This window comes from Schistocerca gregaria, chromosome 5 (genome assembly GCF_023897955.1).
Source record: "Schistocerca gregaria isolate iqSchGreg1 chromosome 5, iqSchGreg1.2, whole genome shotgun sequence".
Taxonomy (NCBI): domain Eukaryota; kingdom Metazoa; phylum Arthropoda; class Insecta; order Orthoptera; family Acrididae; genus Schistocerca; species Schistocerca gregaria.
In genome coordinates, this window is record NC_064924.1 from 567,667,255 (window position 1) to 567,687,912 (window position 20,658).

General features: G+C 38.2%; 1 protein-coding gene across 11 annotated transcripts in view; it reads right to left on the reverse strand.

Moving 5' to 3' along the window:
• Positions 1-20,658, reverse strand: part of LOC126272844 (piezo-type mechanosensitive ion channel component) — a 651,486-nt gene that overhangs the window by 47,715 nt on the left and 583,113 nt on the right. For all 11 annotated transcript variants that reach the window (XM_049976053.1, XM_049976051.1, XM_049976056.1 and 8 more), the window contains 3 exons: positions 15,384-15,598; positions 14,111-14,269; positions 3,723-4,097 (listed from right to left, as the gene is read on the reverse strand). In XM_049976053.1, coding sequence (XP_049832010.1) covers positions 3,723-4,097; positions 14,111-14,269; positions 15,384-15,598 — 749 coding nt within the window. The remainder of the gene's footprint in view (positions 1-3,722; positions 4,098-14,110; positions 14,270-15,383; positions 15,599-20,658) is intronic.

Sequence of the window (20,658 nt, forward strand, 5' to 3'; positions counted from 1 at the left end):
TTTGTTTTGTGAAGTGCATAATTTTGCATTTCTGAAAATTTAAAGCAAGTTGCCATATTACTCCATTGTAGATAACTACATCACCTGCAAAAAGTCTGAGGTTACTAGTAATATTGTCTTCAAGGTCATTAGTTACAATATGAACAGCAACAGAGACAACACACTTCCTGGGGCACTCTCAAAGTTACTGCTACATCTGATGATGACTCTCCGCCCAAGATAACATGCTGCGTCCTCTCTACCAAAAAGTCTTCAACCCAGTCACAAATTTCACTTGACACCCTACATGATGGTACATTTTACAATAAACATAGGTGTATTACTGAGTCAAATGCTTTTCCAAAAACAAGAAATACTGCACCCACCTGACTGCCTTGATCCAAAGCTTTCAGTATGTCAAGTGAGCAAAGTGCAAGTTAGGTTTCACGTGATCGATATTTTCGGAATCTGTGCATAATGCTATTGAGGAGGTCATTCTGTTCAAGATACCTCATTATTTTTGAGCTCAGAATATATTCTAAGATTCTACAAAAAGACTATGTCAAGGACACTGGACAGTAGTTTTATGGATAACGTTTACTATGTTTCTTGTAGACAGTTGTGACCTGTGCTTTTTTTTCCAAGAACTGGACACAGTTTTTTGTTGAAGATATCTGTTACAGATTATACTCAGAAGAGGGGCTAACTCAGCCACAAATTCAGTATAGAATCTGACAGGGATTTCATTGCACCCTGGAGCTATGTTCAATTTCAACAATTTCAGCTGTTTCTGAACATCCCTGACACTAATACTTATTTCATTCATCTTTTCAGCAGTATGAGGATTAAATTGGAACAATTTTCCTGGGTTTTCCTTTGTAAAGGAACTTTTGAAAACGGAGTTAAGCATTTCAGTTTTTGCTTTGCTACCTTCATTTTCAATTTCAGTTCCTGTCTCATTCGCTAAGGACTAGACACTAACTTTACATACATACAATTAGAGTTTCTTCATTTTGTGAGAAACCATTCCACAATCTTCTGCAATTGCAGTTACTGAAGGCACCATGCACTGCTCTGATAGCCAAACATGTTTAATTCAGAATCAATCTATATAGTGGCTTCACTTTGTCTCTCCTGACTTTACTTACCCTTTCCCTTTTGCCATTTATTTAACAGTAGTATTGAATTCCTACAACCTGAAGTATGATTTTTATTTTACAAATGTTTCCAGTTAGAAATACTCTTATTTCAACCTACACTTTCTAACAATGGATCAAGTAGTGATAAACACTTCTCACAGAGTTGAGATGCTAAATGGCTGACAGGCACAAAAACCAGATTAAAATTAGCACTCAGCTTTCAGACAATGTTGTTCTTTGTAACTAACAGTCTAATAAGGGGGGCGGGAAGGGAGGAATAGGGTGAAGTGGAGGGGGGAGGGATAGGGTGAGGTGGGGGGGGGGGGGGCACACAGACATATGACATAGCCCGCAATTGCTGGGGGGGGGGGGGGGGTGATCCACAGACACAAACAAACAAAATATACAGTGAAACACTACACAGATCATCCAGAACATTGTGACTACCGACCTATGTATCAGTCTGTCCAGGCGATGGCAGTGTCACCTGGCGAGGAATGACTGCTAGTCAGACACAAGACACAGTGTATGTAGCATCAGTGAGCCTGCTGTCCATGTGAAGAATGGGAAAGGAACATGATCTATCCGAGTTTGACTGAAGGCAGACAGTAATGGTCTGCAGGCTTGGCATGAGTAATTAGAAAACTACACAACTTGTCAAGTGTTCGAGAAGTGCTGAGCTGATTGTCTTCAGCACATGGCGAAACTTAGGTGAAACCATGTCAAGATGTTGCGGAGGCTGGGTGGCCACTTCTCATTACAGATGTCGGATGTCATATGCTGGGCAGGCAGTGAATTGTGGTGGACCTAACAACAAACTTTAATTTTGGATGGAGTACAAGAGTGTCTGAGCACCAGGTGCACTACTAACGATGGGCCTCCACAGCCGACAATCCATGAGTGTGCCAATGTTAACATCATGACACCAGCAACTATGACTGAAATGGCCACATGACCATCAGCATTAGATGTTGGCACAGTGGCACAGCATTGCATGATCTGATGAATCTCGATATCTTCTTCATCATGCTATTGGGAGGTCGCGAAATCATCATTTTCCAGGGGAACAGCTCCTTGACACCTGTACTGTGGGATGGAGGCAAGCTAGCAGCAGCTCTGGGCGACATTCATGTGGACATCCATGGGTCCAGTGGAGCTCGTTCAATGCACCACAATGGCCAAGGAGCTTCGTACAGTGATTGCAAACCATGTACGCCCCTTCATGACAATCACGTTTCCTGATGGCAGTGGCATTTTTTATCAAGATAATGCAGCATGTCACAAGGCCAGGAGTGTGATCAATTGGTTCAAGGAACACAGTAGCGAGTTCCAGTTGTGCTGGCCAACCCCCAATTCGCCACATCCTAACCTGACTGAATACATATGGTATGTGACTGAATTGGCCCCCTCCCTGGAATTTATGGAAATTACGTGACATGTGAGTGCAGATGTAGCGCCAACTCCCTCTAGCAACTTATCAAGATCTCACTGCTTCCATACCACAATGTATCACCACTGTTATCAATGCCAAAGGTAGACACACCAGATATTAGGTAGTTGGTCATAATGTTGTGGCTGATTAGAGTATATAAAGTCCTGGAATCTGATTGCACATAATGTAAAAATACACTCATTCAAACATTACACATTACAGTATGCATCCTCTTTTGCCATTTTTGCAGTTTATCCAATCGAAGTGTACAATTATGTTCAGCTCATTTAACAATAACTACTAATTTAAAATTTCCGTGTATATGTGTGTAATTCTTTGGTTATTTGTTTTTAATGAGGGAACCATATGCTACATGGTGCATTACCAACTGTGTCTTCATTTACATCTCTTTCTTGATTCTAATTATCGTGCCCCTTTTCGTAATTTATTTCAGTAGTTTCAATGTGTTCTTCATGTAGTACATAAAATTTGTTCTCTTTACATTGGTGAATAACAGGCAAACAGTATTAATAACTCAGAACTGCTGAAAAAAAGATTGGAAGGGATAGCAGTTCTCCAGAGTAAGAACTGTAAAGTAACTATAATGAGAATTTTTATTCAATGTCCCTCAGGTGAATAACATTGTATTATCACTTCCAATGGTACAGTAGTTTGATTTCAGGGATTAATGTGTACCAAGTCAGTGTTTTGATAACTTGGGAAGAAGCTGAACTACAGAACAAGTGAGCAGTCCATTCACAGGTGTCAGTGCCAGGGTGTCAGTTATCCTGCTGTGAAACAGTGGAGAGGCAAAGAGGTTCTGTTGCATTTTACCAGCCACTTTACAAGGCTTGCAACTATTACATGCCAAATTGTTTGACAGTATGGCCAAACATTTCAAATGAACCTGAAGACTTAACAAGCAATTAATATTAACTATTTCCCCATTACTGAATAAATCTGGAGCAATCATCAAAGAAACAATGAGCAATGCCAGTGAAAGGCAACCAATGTGGCTCTAGTCCCACTCCAGGCCACAGTTTTAATTTGACAAGAAACCTCATATTTTAATGCTCATCTGCAATTTAAGATACATTCTGTAATGTTTAGAATTAAGAACCACAAATCATGCAAAGTATTAAGTTAATTAGACCACACTGGATCATACGTACCTGTGGATAGTAGAGTTTCCAGCAGACATTTTAAAAATTGGCTGATATGCTCCAATTCTAACCTCCAAGGTAAATTCATATGGAACACTAGGTTCTCCCACTGTATTACCTAGTGCAAAGAACACTAGTGGGAACCATATAATAGCTATTATAAGAAACAGAAATCCTCCACCCATCAGGTATTTGGTAGTAGGAGACTTCTTTTGTCCTCTTGGCTGTGGATACTCTGATTCCATTCTTCTCCCACATTTTAGTTCAAATATATTTGCAAATATGTCTTCCATTTTGAGCCAGTCAAACAGTGTCATCGAAGTGTCAGTCCACACCCAATCCATGAGAGCTCTTAGCTCAAAAAGAAATGGTGTAACCATAAACCTGCAAATTAGAAATATAATATACATGAACAAAGAAACAGAAGAAAATTAGTGGTGTGAATGAATCCAACAAAAAGGAATACCATTATTCTGGTAACAGACAAATCAAAAAAAGAGAGGAAATTCTGGATTCAGAAAAGCAGAGACGAGAATTATATGACAACAGTCAGCCTTGGTGAGCTGTTGGCACATGGACTGTGCTGTCAAGCATAAACATTGAGCATGCCGAGTTCAACGTGGTGCTGAACGCTCAGAAATGATGCAACTTGTGCTTACGGTATGTGGGCCCCAACGTGGTATATGCCATTGCAACGCACTCCAGTGGCTTTTGTGGGATGTTTACACTTAGTAAATTACACTGTTTACTTGACAGGCACCCATAAAATTCCCATGTTAGCTATATTAAAATGCACATTTCTGCCATTGTTCAGAAGCTAGTCATGTTATTCTACATGTAATATACACAAATAAAAACTTCAATGTCCATGTACATGTTTTAAGACAAAAAGGAAATGAACATGTCCAATCAACAAGGACACATACTTATAAAAGTTCCACTACAAACAGTCCAATACAAATTTGCAATAGTTCTACACATAAAATAAAAATTATTTCATCATTCCCACATTTTAGTAAAATCCCAAGGTTATTCTTATTTGATCACTGTTCCTATCTAGTAGCAAACTATGAGCTATGAAACTTAAAAGAAAAATGAGCAAAATATCTTTATACATGTAGTGCAAGCTTTCCTGTAGATTAAGCCAATTTAACAAACTCACCCTGCAACAAAAGGTGAACTTATATTTACATAACATCAAATATTATAGTACGTACTTATATTAAACTAATAATAAAGCATTAGAACCTACTAGAAACATGAGTGTTAGGAAAAAAATTTAGATGTGGTGAGACGCGAACCATCGCCATATCACGCACCTCACAGTGAATCACTGACACTACTGACGACAAACCATTGATGGCCAGCCCTAGCATGTTGCCACACGCTAAACACTTTAATCATAGCTATGTTAGTAACTGAAATTGAATTATAACAAACTGTACCAAGAACAATACATTTTTGGTAGATCCTCAGTGTGGTGTTGCCTTAAAATGGCATACTCTGATAATACACAAGTTACAATAATTCTTTGGTCATGAATAAGATGTTTTTCATTATTTTATTTTAATGAATCACACAGTTAACAATGGGTTTTAGAGTGATTCACAATTTGCTGGTGCTCACAAACAGCATGCATGTGACATAGGTGGCATTGTGCCACCTCATTGGTCAATGCTCAGACGCACGTTCAGAATATCTGACATGCTAGATATTGCTCTGCATGTTTGGAAAGACTCCCCAACGTGCTATTCCATGCTATGACGTCAGAAATTTGGCATGCTCAGTGTTCAACATTTGGATGTACGGTCCATGTGCAGATGGCTTGAGAGAGAGAGAGAGAGAGAGAGAGAGAGAGAGAGAGAGAGAGTGAGAGGGGGGGAGAGAGACGGGGGGAGAGGGGGGTCGATGGTGACTGCAAGCTCATCATCATTTACTGTGGCTACAATATTTATGAAAATAATTATTCATATATCACTATCTGCTAAAATCAGAACTTGTTCTAGCTCTCACTTGTCAGTACAGAGTGCCTGGACCCACACAAAAAATAAATGACCACCCACACACACACACACACACACACACACACACACACACACACACACACACAGACACACAGACACAACGACCAATTACAGTTGGAACCAGCCCCTGAAACATTATATGTTTTTTTTTTTTTGGTCATTCCACTGGTCAATAAAAAAGTGAGAGTAACCATAAGAAATAGACAAAATTACAAGTGTAGACAGGGAAAACTGGAACATATCTGTGGGTGGTGATGACCTCTCACATTTTATGTTAATCATACACACTGTGGATCAAAAGACACACATTTTGAAGCAGCTATTGAGACCATTGATTTTTGTTTCTGCTAACAAACAAGTGATTTTGTATCTGATAATATCTAGGTGATAGTTTTTTTTTATGTTGTTAGACAGTTCAGTTGATAGATTAATTTAATACAAGTACCATATGTCCCATTATGAAAAAGAGTCTTCAATGTTGTTGAATAAATATAGTTATTCATTAACAAAGGCAGCTATTACAGGATACATCTGTAAAGTACACTACCAACAAATTGTGACTAATAGCAATCTACAAACACTGATAATAATGGGAAATTCACATACATATTACTTTATAAACCACAAAGAATTTGCAACTGAGTTGGTCCTGCTCATTCTCATAATATATATTAGATCACTTGAACTAAAAAATCACACCCATCTGCAAGAAGAGTAACAGGAGTGACACACAAAACTATCAGTAAATATCATTGAACATATTATGGGCTCAGACATAATGAATTATCCTGAACAGTTTGACTTCCTTCATGACGATCAGCATTAATTCCAAAAACATCCGTCTTGTGAAACAAAACTAGTGCTTTTCTCTTATGATATCCTTAAAGCCATGGATCAAGACAATCAGTTGGATGTAGTATTTCTGGACTTTCAAGCAACATTTGAACACACCAACATTTACAGTTATGTTGGGTATCCAATAGAATAGGTGACCAAACTGAGGATTTATTTGGCAAGGAGAATGCATTACATCATCCTCAATGGAGAGGCATCAACAGAACTAGAAGTCACTTTAGGTATGTTGCAGGAAAATGTATTGGGACCCTTGCAATTCATGTTGTATATAAATGATCTTGCATGCAATATTAATAGCAACCTCTGACTTTTTCACAGGGTGCACTTACTTATATAATGAAGCACTATTCGAAAAAAGGCGCACAAATATCCAAGCAAATTTTGATAAGATTTTAAGGTTGTGCTATAGAACTAAACTGAATTTTCACTCTGCAGTGGAGTATGTACTGCTCTGGAACATCCTGGGAGATTAAAACTTTGTGTCAGACTGGGACTCAAACCCAGGACTTTTGCCTTTCGCGGATTATTGCTCTACCAAGTGAACAACCCTAGCATGACTGACAATCCATCCTCATATCTTTGCTTCTGCCAGTACTTTATCTCCTACTTTCCAAACTTTATAAGTAAGGGTGTTCCAATGAGTGCCTTATGGGCATGACAGCTCATGGCCTCAGCTCAGAGATGCGGCAGTAAGGGGAGCTGAGGCCTTTATCACCAACACACACACACACACACACACACACACACACACACACACACACACACACACACAACTTGCACACATGTCTGCAGTCTCACACACACAACTTGCACACATGTCTGCAGTCTCAGGGAACTGAGGTTTCAGTTCTCTGAGACTGCAGACATGTGTGCAAGTTGCGTTTGTGTGAGAGTATGTGTGTGTGAGTGATTGTGTGTGCGCATATGTGTCTACTGGTGACAAAGGTCTTAATGGTGTATTGCTACATTCCACCCTGGATTCTCCATTGTCTGATCTCTCTTTAGTTACATAGATGAATGTCCACAGTACCTGGCGTGTCACAAAATGCTTGTTTCTGTTTAGAAATACAATTTACAGTGTTGTTACAATCACTTTCATGTAACACATTACGATCAAATAGAAGAGAAAGCTTGTAAGGAAGTTGTTTCCAATTTGAAGCTCAACATGAAGGAAAATGTAAGTTAAAAATATTGTAATTGACAATTGTAAAATAACTTCTTGTACTATTGTAATAAGTTTATTTATTTCAGCTGAATGCTACTGAAGAAATCCTGCATGAAGCTGTAACTTAAGCAAGTTACAAAGTAGCTCACATTATAGCATTGGCTGCCAAACTACTCTTTTTGGAGCCTCTCATTAAATCACATCCAGTAGCAGTAGCAGAATGCTCAGTCCCAAAGGTATCAGCAACGTCTGAAGGCATTTGTCTCTCAAAGCAAATGGTGTTCCATCAAGTCCTGGATATGACAGCTGATATGAAGGCACAACTCAGGAATAATGTCCCGAGTTTTACAGTTTTTTCTTTCACACTATGAGATGAGAGCACAGGTATATCCAATTGTGCTCAACTTGTTATGGTTGTATGTAGTGTGCATATCCAACTGCAAGTTGCAGTGGAGCTGCTAAATATGGTACCACTGGATTGTACAAGAAGAATGTATTTTTGAAGTAATATGTGAGTCCATGGACTTAAATCAACATTCTGTGGCCACAGTGGGCTAAAAATGGTTGGACATCAGCAAGGTTTTTGCTATCACTTACAAAATAAACTGAAGAATGACTTTGGAAAGGATGTCTGTGGTTACACTGTTTCATTCATCAGGAGGTACTGTGTGCTGAAACTGTGGAATGTTGTCATGTAGTGGACATTGTGGTGAAATGTGTCAATGTTGTACAAAGGCACAGCATCAGCCATCACCAGTTCAAGAGGTTTCTTCAAGATACTGAAGCTGAGTATGGAGATATACAATACCTTATCACTGCAGTGTGCAGTGGATCAGCAGAAGTAAGATTCATGATGACTTTTTGCCATTTTTGAGGAAATTACTTTGCTTCTAGACATATAAGGTGAAGTAATTCCTTGCCTCACAGAATCAAAATTGATACCAGATCTTTCTTTTCTTGCTGATATCCTAAATTTCATCGTAAAAATAAAAAAAAAACTATACTTAAGTCCTAATGTCCCCTGTCACCTTTAAAGTAATCACCTTGGACATGTATGCAATAGTTCCATAGTTGGTCCCATTTTTGAAAGGACACCTGGAAATATGCAGGGTGGATCTACTATGATCGCACTTTGATGTTTTCAACTGAGTCAACACTTGGCCCTTTCAACACAATTTTCATCTTCATGAACAGGAAGAAGTCACATTGGGTTAAGTCTGATGAGTAGGAAGGGTGGGGGACCATTGCCATGTTGTGTGTGGTCAGGTATCCTTGCACAATGAGTGAGCTGTGCATGGGTGCATTGTCATGGTGTACCAACCAGTCTTTCCTCCACAACTCTGGCCATTTAAGGTGAACATTTTACCCCAGTTACTTCACAATTTTAAAGTAAAACTGCCTGTTGATAGTCTGATCAGAAATGACTTCATGTTTCTGTGAACTTGTTGAGCTTTTTTTGGCCTTTGAGAAGGCAGAATTTTCCATTACGATGACAGCTGCTTTTTTTTCAGGGTCCTAACTGTAGACCCAAGATTCATCACCTTTTATGACTCTGGATAAGAATTTTGGGCACTTTAGAACTCTTTGTTACTGCTGAGTGCATGTCTGAATCCTGAGGTTTTGCTGGTCGATGCTGAGAAGGCGAGAAACAAACTTTCCTGCAATTTGTCTCATGTACAGTTCATTGGTTAGAATCCATTGACACCTACTGTATGACAGCCCACATCTGCTACAAACATTGTGAATTGTTTGTCTTTGGTGTTTGTGAATCACATTACACACTTTTATAATCATTTCCAGTGTTGTGTATGTTGATAATCAACAAGAATGTTTATAACCTTCCACAGATTCTTGGCTTGCTTGAACCATTCAGATATTCTTGTTTGACTCTGGTGGGTTTCAGCTGGGGCTAAACTGCAAAAGTTTGTTCTAGAAAAAACTACTGTAATAAGAGCAGTGATAATTCATTGGGCTGCAGTATAGTGGAGGAGAAGGTGGCTGCTAAGGAGCTATGCAAAGTGTAGAGACTTGTCGTCTTAGCCATAACAGACAGAATTAGCAGCACACCCACTGCTGGGATGAAATCCATGCTGTTCATACATTCATGCTACAATGGAGGCAGCAGTTGGGGCATACTAGCTAAAAATGGGAAATAACTGGATATCTTTAGGACATCCTGAATCCCATGCCAATAAATAGAATACAATAGACATAGGAATGGTCAGGGAAATGCTGACTGACTATTTAATAACTTCCAGCTGCTTCAATAAATCTTTTAGTGTAAGAAATGGAAGTAGGGACCACTGAAAGAATGAAACACGACATCATGCAGGGGAGACAGTCTGGTTTACCGACAGGCCAAAAACAGATGAAGGTGCTGTGACCAGCGTTTATGGTGTTCAGCTAGACTAGAGAGAGCAATCTCTCTGCTGGACACAGTATTCTAGGCAGAAATATCCGCTATCAGGATATTTGTGGAGGAGAATTTGTGTAGGCACTACAAAGATAATAACAGCTAGATACTGTACATTCACAAAGCCAAGCAGTTCTAAAATCTCTATCAGACCCTGCAACAAGATTAAAGACTGCTGCAAAATGCTACAAAGACCTTGTCAGACTGGGGGGGGGGGGGGGGGGGGACCAACAGGGTAAACTTGCTGTGGGTCTTGGTCACCGAGGAATCAGCTGCAATGAACAAGCTGATAGACCGGCCAGGACAGGTGTGACAGTTCCATTTATTTGATTGGATCTTGCCCTAATCATCAGTAAGGTGATAGTTAAATAAAAACTATATAGCTGGATCAGAAGGCAGCACATAGAATATTAGACTATGATCCAGAAACAAAACCAATGGAAGCTAATGTTACCAAAGTCATGTTTTAGGAGACGTTATGTAATACTTGGCTTAAAGAGACAGACTAAACTTGTGGCAGGACTAATGACAGGTCATTGCGGCTTTAGGAACACCTACACATCATGGCTTTAGAGAAAGAAGTCCTAAGTGTAGGTTGTGTGGTGAGGTGTGATGGAAGCCCCCCACAGCTAATGTCCCAGTGTGAAATGTTACAGATCAAAAGACGCAATATGTTCAGGTAATCAATTCAAGAGGAAATCATGCTAATAAAGAACTAGTAAAGGCCCTTCTATGTTTTAAGGGTACTAGAATGACAGAGAGTGAACCCACACAATAAAACCTGTCTCAGTGCAGGCAGTAGTGAGCTGAGACTGCTTTGTCTGTTTCCCTGAAAAAATCGAATCAAGCTGAGGAAAATTGTATTGATAAGTTTGATAAGTATTGTGAGTTATTATGAAGAGAGAATTTTATTGCTATTATTGGGGATTTCATTGTTGCATGTATACATAATGGTAATAAACCTGACTGTTCAACATTTACAAGCAAAATTTGGAAGTGTCCACCACATCATTTATGGTGCCACACTTTACATAGACCAGCCCAAAAAGAAACAACTAAATTCATACATCTAGTAATGGACTAATTTTTGTGAAAGATTAGAATTGTGAACTTTAAATGGAGCTTGTATGGCATCAACTTATTAGAATTATTAGCTTGTATTTGGAGAATGAAATTAAAATAGTGAAATTTAACTTAATAACTTCTCTTATTTCAAATCTCTCAGTAATACTATACAGGACAGTATTCTGATCTGGGATTTCAACCTTGATTGTGTGTGTCTATGAGAGTGTTGGTCTTATAATGTAGGCATCATTTAGGAAGGGATTGTTCCAAATTCCACTAGTTAGGGAATGAAATACGAGATGATGATATTTAGTTTCTCAGTCAGAAATAAAAAAATATATGTTTACATATTTTTGAAAATTTAGCTCCTATGGGAGGAAATAGGCATGTGAGAGTTTTTTTAAAAAAATAAATTGTAATTAAGAACTACTAATGCATTTTTAAACATACATCTATGAAAATTTGTATCTGGCTTCTTGGTTACAAATAAAAAATTATGTGTGTATGTTTGTGGGTCTATCGACCTGCCAGCACTTTTATTTGGTAAGTCACATCATCTTTGTTTTTAGATATAATTATGTGTTTCGGTGTTTTTGGAAACTGAACCCCTATGGGGTGAAATATTTTATGAATTACTTCATTATGAAAACATGTTTAGATAAATCTATGAAAATTTGTATTGGGCTTCTCAAAAAAAAGTTTTCACGGTTTTTGGAAATTCAACCAACAGGGGGGTATGGGGATGAGAAAGGGAACGAGAGTTTTTACAGACATATTTCATTATGCAAGCATTTTTGAAGCTAAATCTATGAATATCTTTGTTTAGCTTGAAACGACCTGGCAGATCAAAACTGTGTACCAGACTGAGACTCTAACTCGGACTTTTGTCTTTCGCAGGCAAGTGCTCTACCCTTGTGAGGAAGGGTCATGAGTCATGCTTGGGTAACTCAGATGGTAGAGCACTTGCCTGCGAAACGCAAAGTTCCTGAGTTTGAATCTCGGTCTGGCACACAGTTTTAATCTTCCAGGAAGTTTCATATCAGCACAGACTCTGCTGCAGAATGAAAATCTCATTCTGGAAACATCCCCCAGGCTGCGGCTAAGCCATGTCTCCACAATATCCTTTCTTCCATGAGTGCTATTCTGCAATTTTCACAGAAGGGCTTCTGTGAAGTTTGGGAGGTAGGAGACGAGGTACTGGCAGAACTGAAGCTGTGAGGACGGGTTGCGAGTCGTGCTTGGGTAGCTCAGGTGGTAGAGCACTTGCCTGCGAAAGGCAAAGGTCCCCACGAGTAGTCTTAATCTACCAGGGACTTTCATATCAGTGCACACTCCTCTGCAGAATGAAAATCTCACTCTGTATTTGGATTCCTGTTACAAATAAACAATACATGTTTCACTGTTTTTGGAGATCTTTCCAATTTTGTTTTACAAAAATATTTCATTGTGAAAGCGTTTTTAAAGCTGCATCTATGAAAATTGGTATTTGGCTTCTTGATTAGACATGAAAAATTTTGTGTTTCATTGACTCTGGAAAATCAAGCACTAAGGGGTGAAATATTAAGGCAATTTTGAAGTTAGACCTACAAAAATTGGTCTCTGGTCTCAGTCAGAAATAATAAAATATAATTTAAGTAGTTTTGAAATTTCAGCGTCTAAGCAGGTAAACTAGTGGCTGAAAGTTTTTTTTGAAAATAAATCACTATTAAAGAACTACTAAAGCATTTTTAAAGCTATATCTATGAAAACTGATATTTGGCTTCTCTCTCTCTCTCTCTCTCTCTCTCTCTCTCTCTCTCTCTCTCTCTCTCTCTAAGAAAAGAAAGGAAATCGAAGTGTGTTTCATTTGTTTTGGTAATTCAGCCCCTAAAGAAGGTGAAGTAAGGGATGAAGATTTTTAGGGTAATATTTTGTTACATTAAAAAATTTTTAAAGCTATCTCTATGAAAACTGATGTTCAGTTACTTGTTAGATACACAGAAATATCTGTTAAGGATGAAATATCCTATGGCAATATCACCAAAAAATGCAAAAGGTATGATTAACAAAAACCTTGGACTCCACCAATGAGAATCACTTTTTGGTCAGAACAACATTCGGATAAGACTACGTCCTTAATTAATCTGAAAGCTCAGAAGGTGTTGCAATTTATATACAACATAAAAATTCGATTAGAGAAAACAAAAATCTGTGTAGGTCATACAGTCTATGTGAGCAAAGCAGTGGGTGCTAACCTAGATAAACTGTAACAGATTTTCTGCAAGGGAGCTTACAGACTGATGGAAGGGGTGAGAATGGAGAACAAGTACTTTATGTTTTATGCCTCCCCCTTTTGGAAATGCCAGTTTCAGTTTACTGTAGAAACAGGGTGTGATCTATTGTTTAAGGAGCTACAGTTATTGGCACATACACAATTGAATTTTCAGCACTGAGGCCAAGTGCGTTGTTGTTCCTGATAACATAAATAATGATACTACTTACATAAAGCACACCATACAATTTACAAACAACTGCAAATAAAATCATATCTACTGAGAGATTAAGCCAGAAATGCCAAACTTTTAACGTTATGGTGAGTTCTGTTGATATGTTATTACATATCTCTTTCATTCTTGGAATTTTTTGTTTTCACTATGCTAATGAAGTGAGCAGTAGAAGACAAACAGAGTGAAATGAGCAAGTATCCACAATGGCAGAGTCCAAGTCAGTACCTTCATTAGGGTGTCACTGGCACTGTAACAATTTCTTACACATCTGCCTTAAAAATGGTCAGCCCAAGGCATTACTTGTTGCTGATTTCTAATGATAAGCTATTTAAACTTAAAATAGATAACATTTCAAAAAATAAATTCCCACTTCAAATTTGTTTACTTACAGCTTGAAGAGACAGAGATTGATGATATTATATTTCTTGCACAAGAAGTTCCGTAATATCCTAGTTGGATAACCACTCCTTATCTGGTATGCAGATAATAGTAAGTAGAAGCATTTCACCATGTACCACATCTGAGGTGGCAGAGAAGCATTAAAAGGCCTGGAATTTATACAGATTTATTGATTCTGAACAAGTTCACTTACTCTTTTTAAAAAAATGCCAGTCAAGATAAACACATACGTGAAAGAAACACTGATGATTATAATAAAATTGAATAAACAGGCAAAAATCATGCAATACATATAAATGAATACATATTATTCATAGCTGGCACTCAAGAGTTTTGTGCAGTGTAACTAAAGTGTTTTCTGCAACCAAGTTTTATGGTACTTAACGATTTTTGGGCAATTTGTTGTGCATCAGAGGTCTCCTATTCCTGGGGCTGACCACTTATACAATGCAAATACTTCACAGGAGTAGAGAAGGCAAAATTACAAAGAATTACAGACCACTCAATTATCTAATGAATCTAGCTTTGGCACAGAAAAGGCAGTCATCCACTAATGTGCTATTTGTTGAATATGCCTGTGCTGAACATTGCCTGCATTATTTATGAAAGCCTTTGCTGTGGACAACACACTTAGAGGTTGGAACACTACAAGCTCCGCAAGGTCAGCCATTAGGAATAAATAATTATGAAAGAGTAATGAAGATCATCATCATTTAACAAGATAAATGCCAGGACACACTCCAAGACCACATATACTTTTAGGACGGCCAGTCTTAGTAAACAAGCACAATAACACGAACTATTAAGTAGGAGAGAGTAGGAGGAAAAAGGAGGGGAGTAGGAAGAACAGCAGAGGAGCAGGAGGGGCAGGACATGAACAAGAAAATATGAGGGTAAATAGGAAAAGGAGAGGAAGAAGGAAAAGGATGAGAGGATGATGTGAACTGGAGGTAAAGAACATGAAGAAAGAATGAGGTAAGGAAGAGAACAGTTTGTGGAGGAAAGGAGGAGGGGGGAGTTGGAAAGGTGGAAAATGAGAAGAAAATGAATAGGAAATGCAGGAATAGGAGATGAGGAGAAAAAGAGGGAGGTACGAATACCAACATCAAAAGATATGTACAATTCACTATTTTTATAGTTAATGTGGAGAGAGGAGGTGATAAGGGTTGTGAAATTGAATGTACCAGGATTTTCACAGATATTAAGACTATCCAATAATTTCTTATTCATAAACAGCAGAATAATAATTAGAAACATATAAACCTTTCTGTGACTGCGGGCAGTACAAAGAACATCCATATGTGGACTCCAATAACCAAGAAAAACTGAAAAATTATCTTCCCAAGAATAAATTTCCGCAAGAATAGTGACCGATCAATAATTATAAGTGCAAACTGAAGTATCATCATAACTAGGAAAGGAACAGGAACTTTGTTTTCTTGTAGATATGATGAGACACCACCATCACCCTGCTGGGTCTGTGAAGAGAGAAAGTGGTACAGTTTAGATTCAAATTATTAAGTGATACAGTTTGGATATCACAACTAAGTGACTATGAAATATAAACATATTTGCACAAAAATGCCTCAGACTGTATACACATATAACCAAATAAATAAAACAATGATTTTAAGTAAAATTATGTAAAAAAAAGTGATGTGAACAATACAGTTTCAAACACTAAGAAATATATCCAACATATTACGAAACTGAGGTGAATTCATGGCTTACATTAGATCATTTAATACTTCTTACTGTGGTTAAATGCTTCAGACATTCATTAAACACTACTGATGTAATTTGACTCCCTTAATCTAGTTATACCAATGGTCACATGATAAGTGTACACAATTTATATTGGCATCTAAATTCTTCAAAACATACAGAGAAAGAAGGAGCTGCTATACACATCATAAATTAGCATATCCACAAGAAACACTGATGTTAATAAATTAAACAGTGAGGAGCATTTCAATGTATGCTCAACAGTGCAAGGTGTCATAATAAATAGTAAATAGAAGGAAATGCATACTGACCACCTTCAGAGTGTATTTACCTTTAGCATCTATTCAATTATTTAAAAGTAGAAAAAACATTAAAATAGTGGTTGCAGGTACTATTAATAATCAGTTTTGTTAAAACATTTTTAATCTCTATAATAGGTAGCCCAACCACAGTGCTTAGGCCCTCTTATATGAACACTGATAATGTATCTGTTATATATTTGCATATTTATTTATCCATAAAACCTTTTTATGAAATGGGATACAAACTGTAGCAATTGTCTATGAAGCATATAGCTTGTAGTTCCAATGATATTTTTTAAAAACAAAGATTCCAAGACTTACCAAGCGGGAAAACGCCGGCAGACAGGCACAAGAACAAAACACACAAACACACACACAGAATTACTAGCTTTCGCAACCGATGGTTGCTTCTTCAGGAAGGAGAGGGAAAGACGAAAGGATGTGGGTTTTAAGGGAGAGGGTAAGGAGTCATTCCAATCCCGGGAGCGGAAAGACTTCCCTTAGGGGGAAAAAAAGGACAGGTGTACACTCGCGCACACACACACACACACACACACACACACACATACACACATATCCATCTGCACATACACAGCATGTGTGGAAGTTTCTTTATATTTTATTTACAATGATATTTTTTTAAAGACATACACCTTGAAGGACAAAATACATCTATCTTTTTGTGATGATAGGTTTTAAACAATGATTCCTATTTTTAAATAAATGTGTATTTATCATCATCATCATCTTGGTTTTCACTTTATTCAACATCAGGCTGGGTTGTAACATTTAAGGTACTTCTCCTATTTCCCATATTTCAAGCATTCTTCTTCTGTAACTGTTCTGTTCCATTCCAGATTCCCTCTTCTAAAACTAGCCAATTCATCTGCTTTAGGTTTCCCTCTTGCTCTGAAACTTGGCCTCCATTATCATTTTGGTATTCTTCCACCTTCTTTTTCTCTTTACATGCCAAAACCATTTAACCTGTTTTTCTCCATTCTCTTTTTCATATTTTTTACTCCAGTTTCATTCTTAACATCTTCATTTCTAACTGTCTCTCCTAGTTTTTCCTAAAGTATTTCTTAGAAATTTCACATCGCTGACTTGAATTCTACACTCCTCTTTTCTTGTCCTTGGCCAGATCTTTGATTCATACATCAGCATGGGCATAAAGTATGTCTTGTACAGGACTTCCTTAGACTTATTGGCACCTCCCTTTCAGAGACTAAGAACCTCCCACACTGGTAAAAAGCACTGCTCTGTTGTATCCTTTTGCTAACTTCTACCTCCATTCTTGCATTATTTTCTAATTATTTAAAGTTATCCACAATTTCAACGCTCTGGCTTTGACTATTACTTTGTCCCTTGCCTTTTATGTCTCTGCTGCAGTCTTGCTTTCCTCCACACAGCATTTCATTCCATATTTCTCACCTTTTCATTTAAGATGTCTCTTGGTTCTTGTACTGTTGGTTCCCTACATTGTAATATCATTGGTAGATAGCAATAAGGTCATCTCCCTTGCTATATGAATATCTTTTGTCTCTTCTGCATACACTCCTTGAAGAATTTCACTTATTTATTTTCCAACTCCCTTTCTCTCCAATTTTCCCAAACCTTTTCTCCAGGACACTATTGTAAGCCTTCACTAAGTCAAGAAATAACATTAGAAGATCTTTCTCATACACCCAATGCCTCTCCATCAACTGTCTCATACTAAAGATTGGGTAACATTTCACTGTTTTCCTCAATCTTCTTTCCACTATAATCTCCGTTATTTTTGCTAATTGTGATACAAGTGTGATCCCTCAACAGTTATCACAGACTTCTCTGTCTCCACTCTTGAACACTGAAATTAGTATTCCCTTTCCCCATTCTTCTGGTACACATTTCAGAGTCCATATGTGTACTGTAGAGGACATATAGGTTATTTCAAAAAAGTAAATTTATTTTCAGAAAGTACACACTTCACCCTATTTTCGACATAGTTGCCAAGTTCGTTGAAACACGTATCATATCTTTCAATCAATTTTTAAATACCCTCTTCATAAAAACTTGTTGCCAGCTCTGATAACCAAGAGTTCATTGCCATTGTCACATCATCATCATCATTGTAACGATTGCCAATGAGGTGTTGTTTGAGTTGGAGGAACAGATGGTAATCGCTTGGCGCAAGATCAGCACTGTAGGGTGGGTGGTCTAAAACTTCCCAGCCAAAACTGTCCAATAAATCACAGGTCTGACCTGCAGTGAGAGGTCTTGCATTGTCATGGAGAATGACAATTCCCTTTGTCAGCATGCCACCCCTTTTGTTTTGAATCACTCTGCATGGCTTTCTCAGGGTTTGGCAGTATGCTTCTGCATTGATAGTGGTTCCTTGTTGCATGAGGTCGACCAAACATCATGCCTATCCCAAAACACCGACACCATGATTTTGCACTGGGACTGAGTCTGTCTGGCCTTCATCTTTACAGGCGAGTGTGTGTGTGTGTCCATTCCATGCTCTATTGCTTCGATTCAGGCATGATATGTGAAACCCATGTTTCATCTCCAGTTACAATCTGACTCATGAAGCTGTCACCTTCTTCATGATAACAAGTCAAGAACTTCATAGCACACTCAAATCTTTGGTAATTGCGGTCCTCTGTTAGGAGTTTCGGGACACAATGGGAGCACAGTTTCCTAAACTTCAGATGTTCAGTAACAATGTTGTAAAGCACTGATCTCAACACATCAGGAAATTCATTTGTGGGACCTGTTATTGTGAAGCACCTGTTATCATAAATCCTCCCTTCAACTGAAGCCACCAAATCATCTGTAATCAAAGAAGGGTGACCGGAGTGGTCCTCATCATGGACATTGTCATGGCCACCTTTGAATTCTCATACCCACTTACGCACTTTGCTTTCACTCATAACAGTATCACCGTACACTTCACAAATCTGTTGATGAATTTCTGCAGGAGATAGGTTCCTTGCTATCAAAAACCGTATCAATGAGCGAACCTCACATGCAGCGGGCGAGTTGATAGTCTTAAACATTTTCTAAGCACAGAAAAGAACCATACAGGTTAGCTACAGTGCTGAAACTGAGCACAGTTGTTTCTGAGGCATGCCGGTGCAAGACGTACATGCTCGTTGTGGTAAGCACACGAATTACTAGTGTCTACAATAAAACGGACCTTACTTAAAAAACACGCCTAGTAGTTACATGTGGGGTAATTTGGTCTCTATAAATTCAACAAAAGAATTGAAACAATGCTGGAGCATTACACTGGTAACATTGTTGATAAGTATAATTAGCAAATCTACATTATATAACCAATAGTGAATGACCTTTTACAAGGAGGTCACATCTATAGGTCGTGCAGGACACAGTGGCCAATGTGCAATAACCAGTTTCCATCCGAAGAGCTGGGCAACCATCCAAAGAGCTGGGCAAGTTCATTCTTACATTCAGGAGGGGAGGCCAACAAGTGTTTGCCACCTTTTGGCTGGCTGGTGATGACAGAATTGACATGCACATCCTGTAATCCTCTGCAAAGCATTTTACAGAACCTATTCAGTACAAAAATTTCATTTATGCTTTACTTGGAGCTTTATATGTCAGGTTCACTACAACGTGCCCATAATTTCATTAACGGTCACAGTTACTGTGATATTTATGTGGAAGTAGGGCATGAACGATGATGATGATGATGATGATGACAACAACAACACTCAGTCATCTTGCGGCAGAGAAAATCTCTGACCCCGCTGGGAATTGAACCCAGGACCCCATGCGCGGGAAGCGAGAATGATACTGCAAGACCACTAACTATAGATTTTTCCAATGAGAGAATGTAATTTTTAAGAGCCATTGATAGCTGGTGAACTGCGGAATGTAAAGTGTTTTGAAACAACATAAGTGACGTAATTACACATTTATTTAGTATTAAGTATGTTCTTTTCATAAGTTGCTGACCTTACTTTTCCTCAGTTAAAAATTTAATAAACCACTATTTCAGAATTATCTCACAATTACATCTGCACAACATGTTAGTGAGATGAGACTGTGTAAACTTCACTGAGTTTTGGCAAAAGAAGAAAATTTTTAACATGGCAACAAGAGAAATGTGTAGGTTTACTCAAAATTCCACATTTGTGGCTCTTCTCTAAAAGTTACAAATGATTAAAAAACCAGGAAACAATAAATTTCTGCATTTTCAGTGGAATTCTTTTTATATACTAACAAAAAAAGGGGTCACAGATCTCTCTGAATGGTCACAATCCAACTGTGGGCATGGAGGGGCACGATGTAATATTTAGAAGTGTAGGCTTCATTTTAGGATGGCACTTCACCTCCAGTGCTTGGCATTTCTCCTACAGCACTCTGAGTGATCCCCCACCTCTGCTGCTCTCACCACACTTCTCACAGCTGATGGCGCATCTAGTGGCTGTGGCATTTTGCAAGTACTGTACTCGTCGTCATTGACTTTGATCAAATTTGTGGTGCGTGCAAGGCTTTGCCAGAAA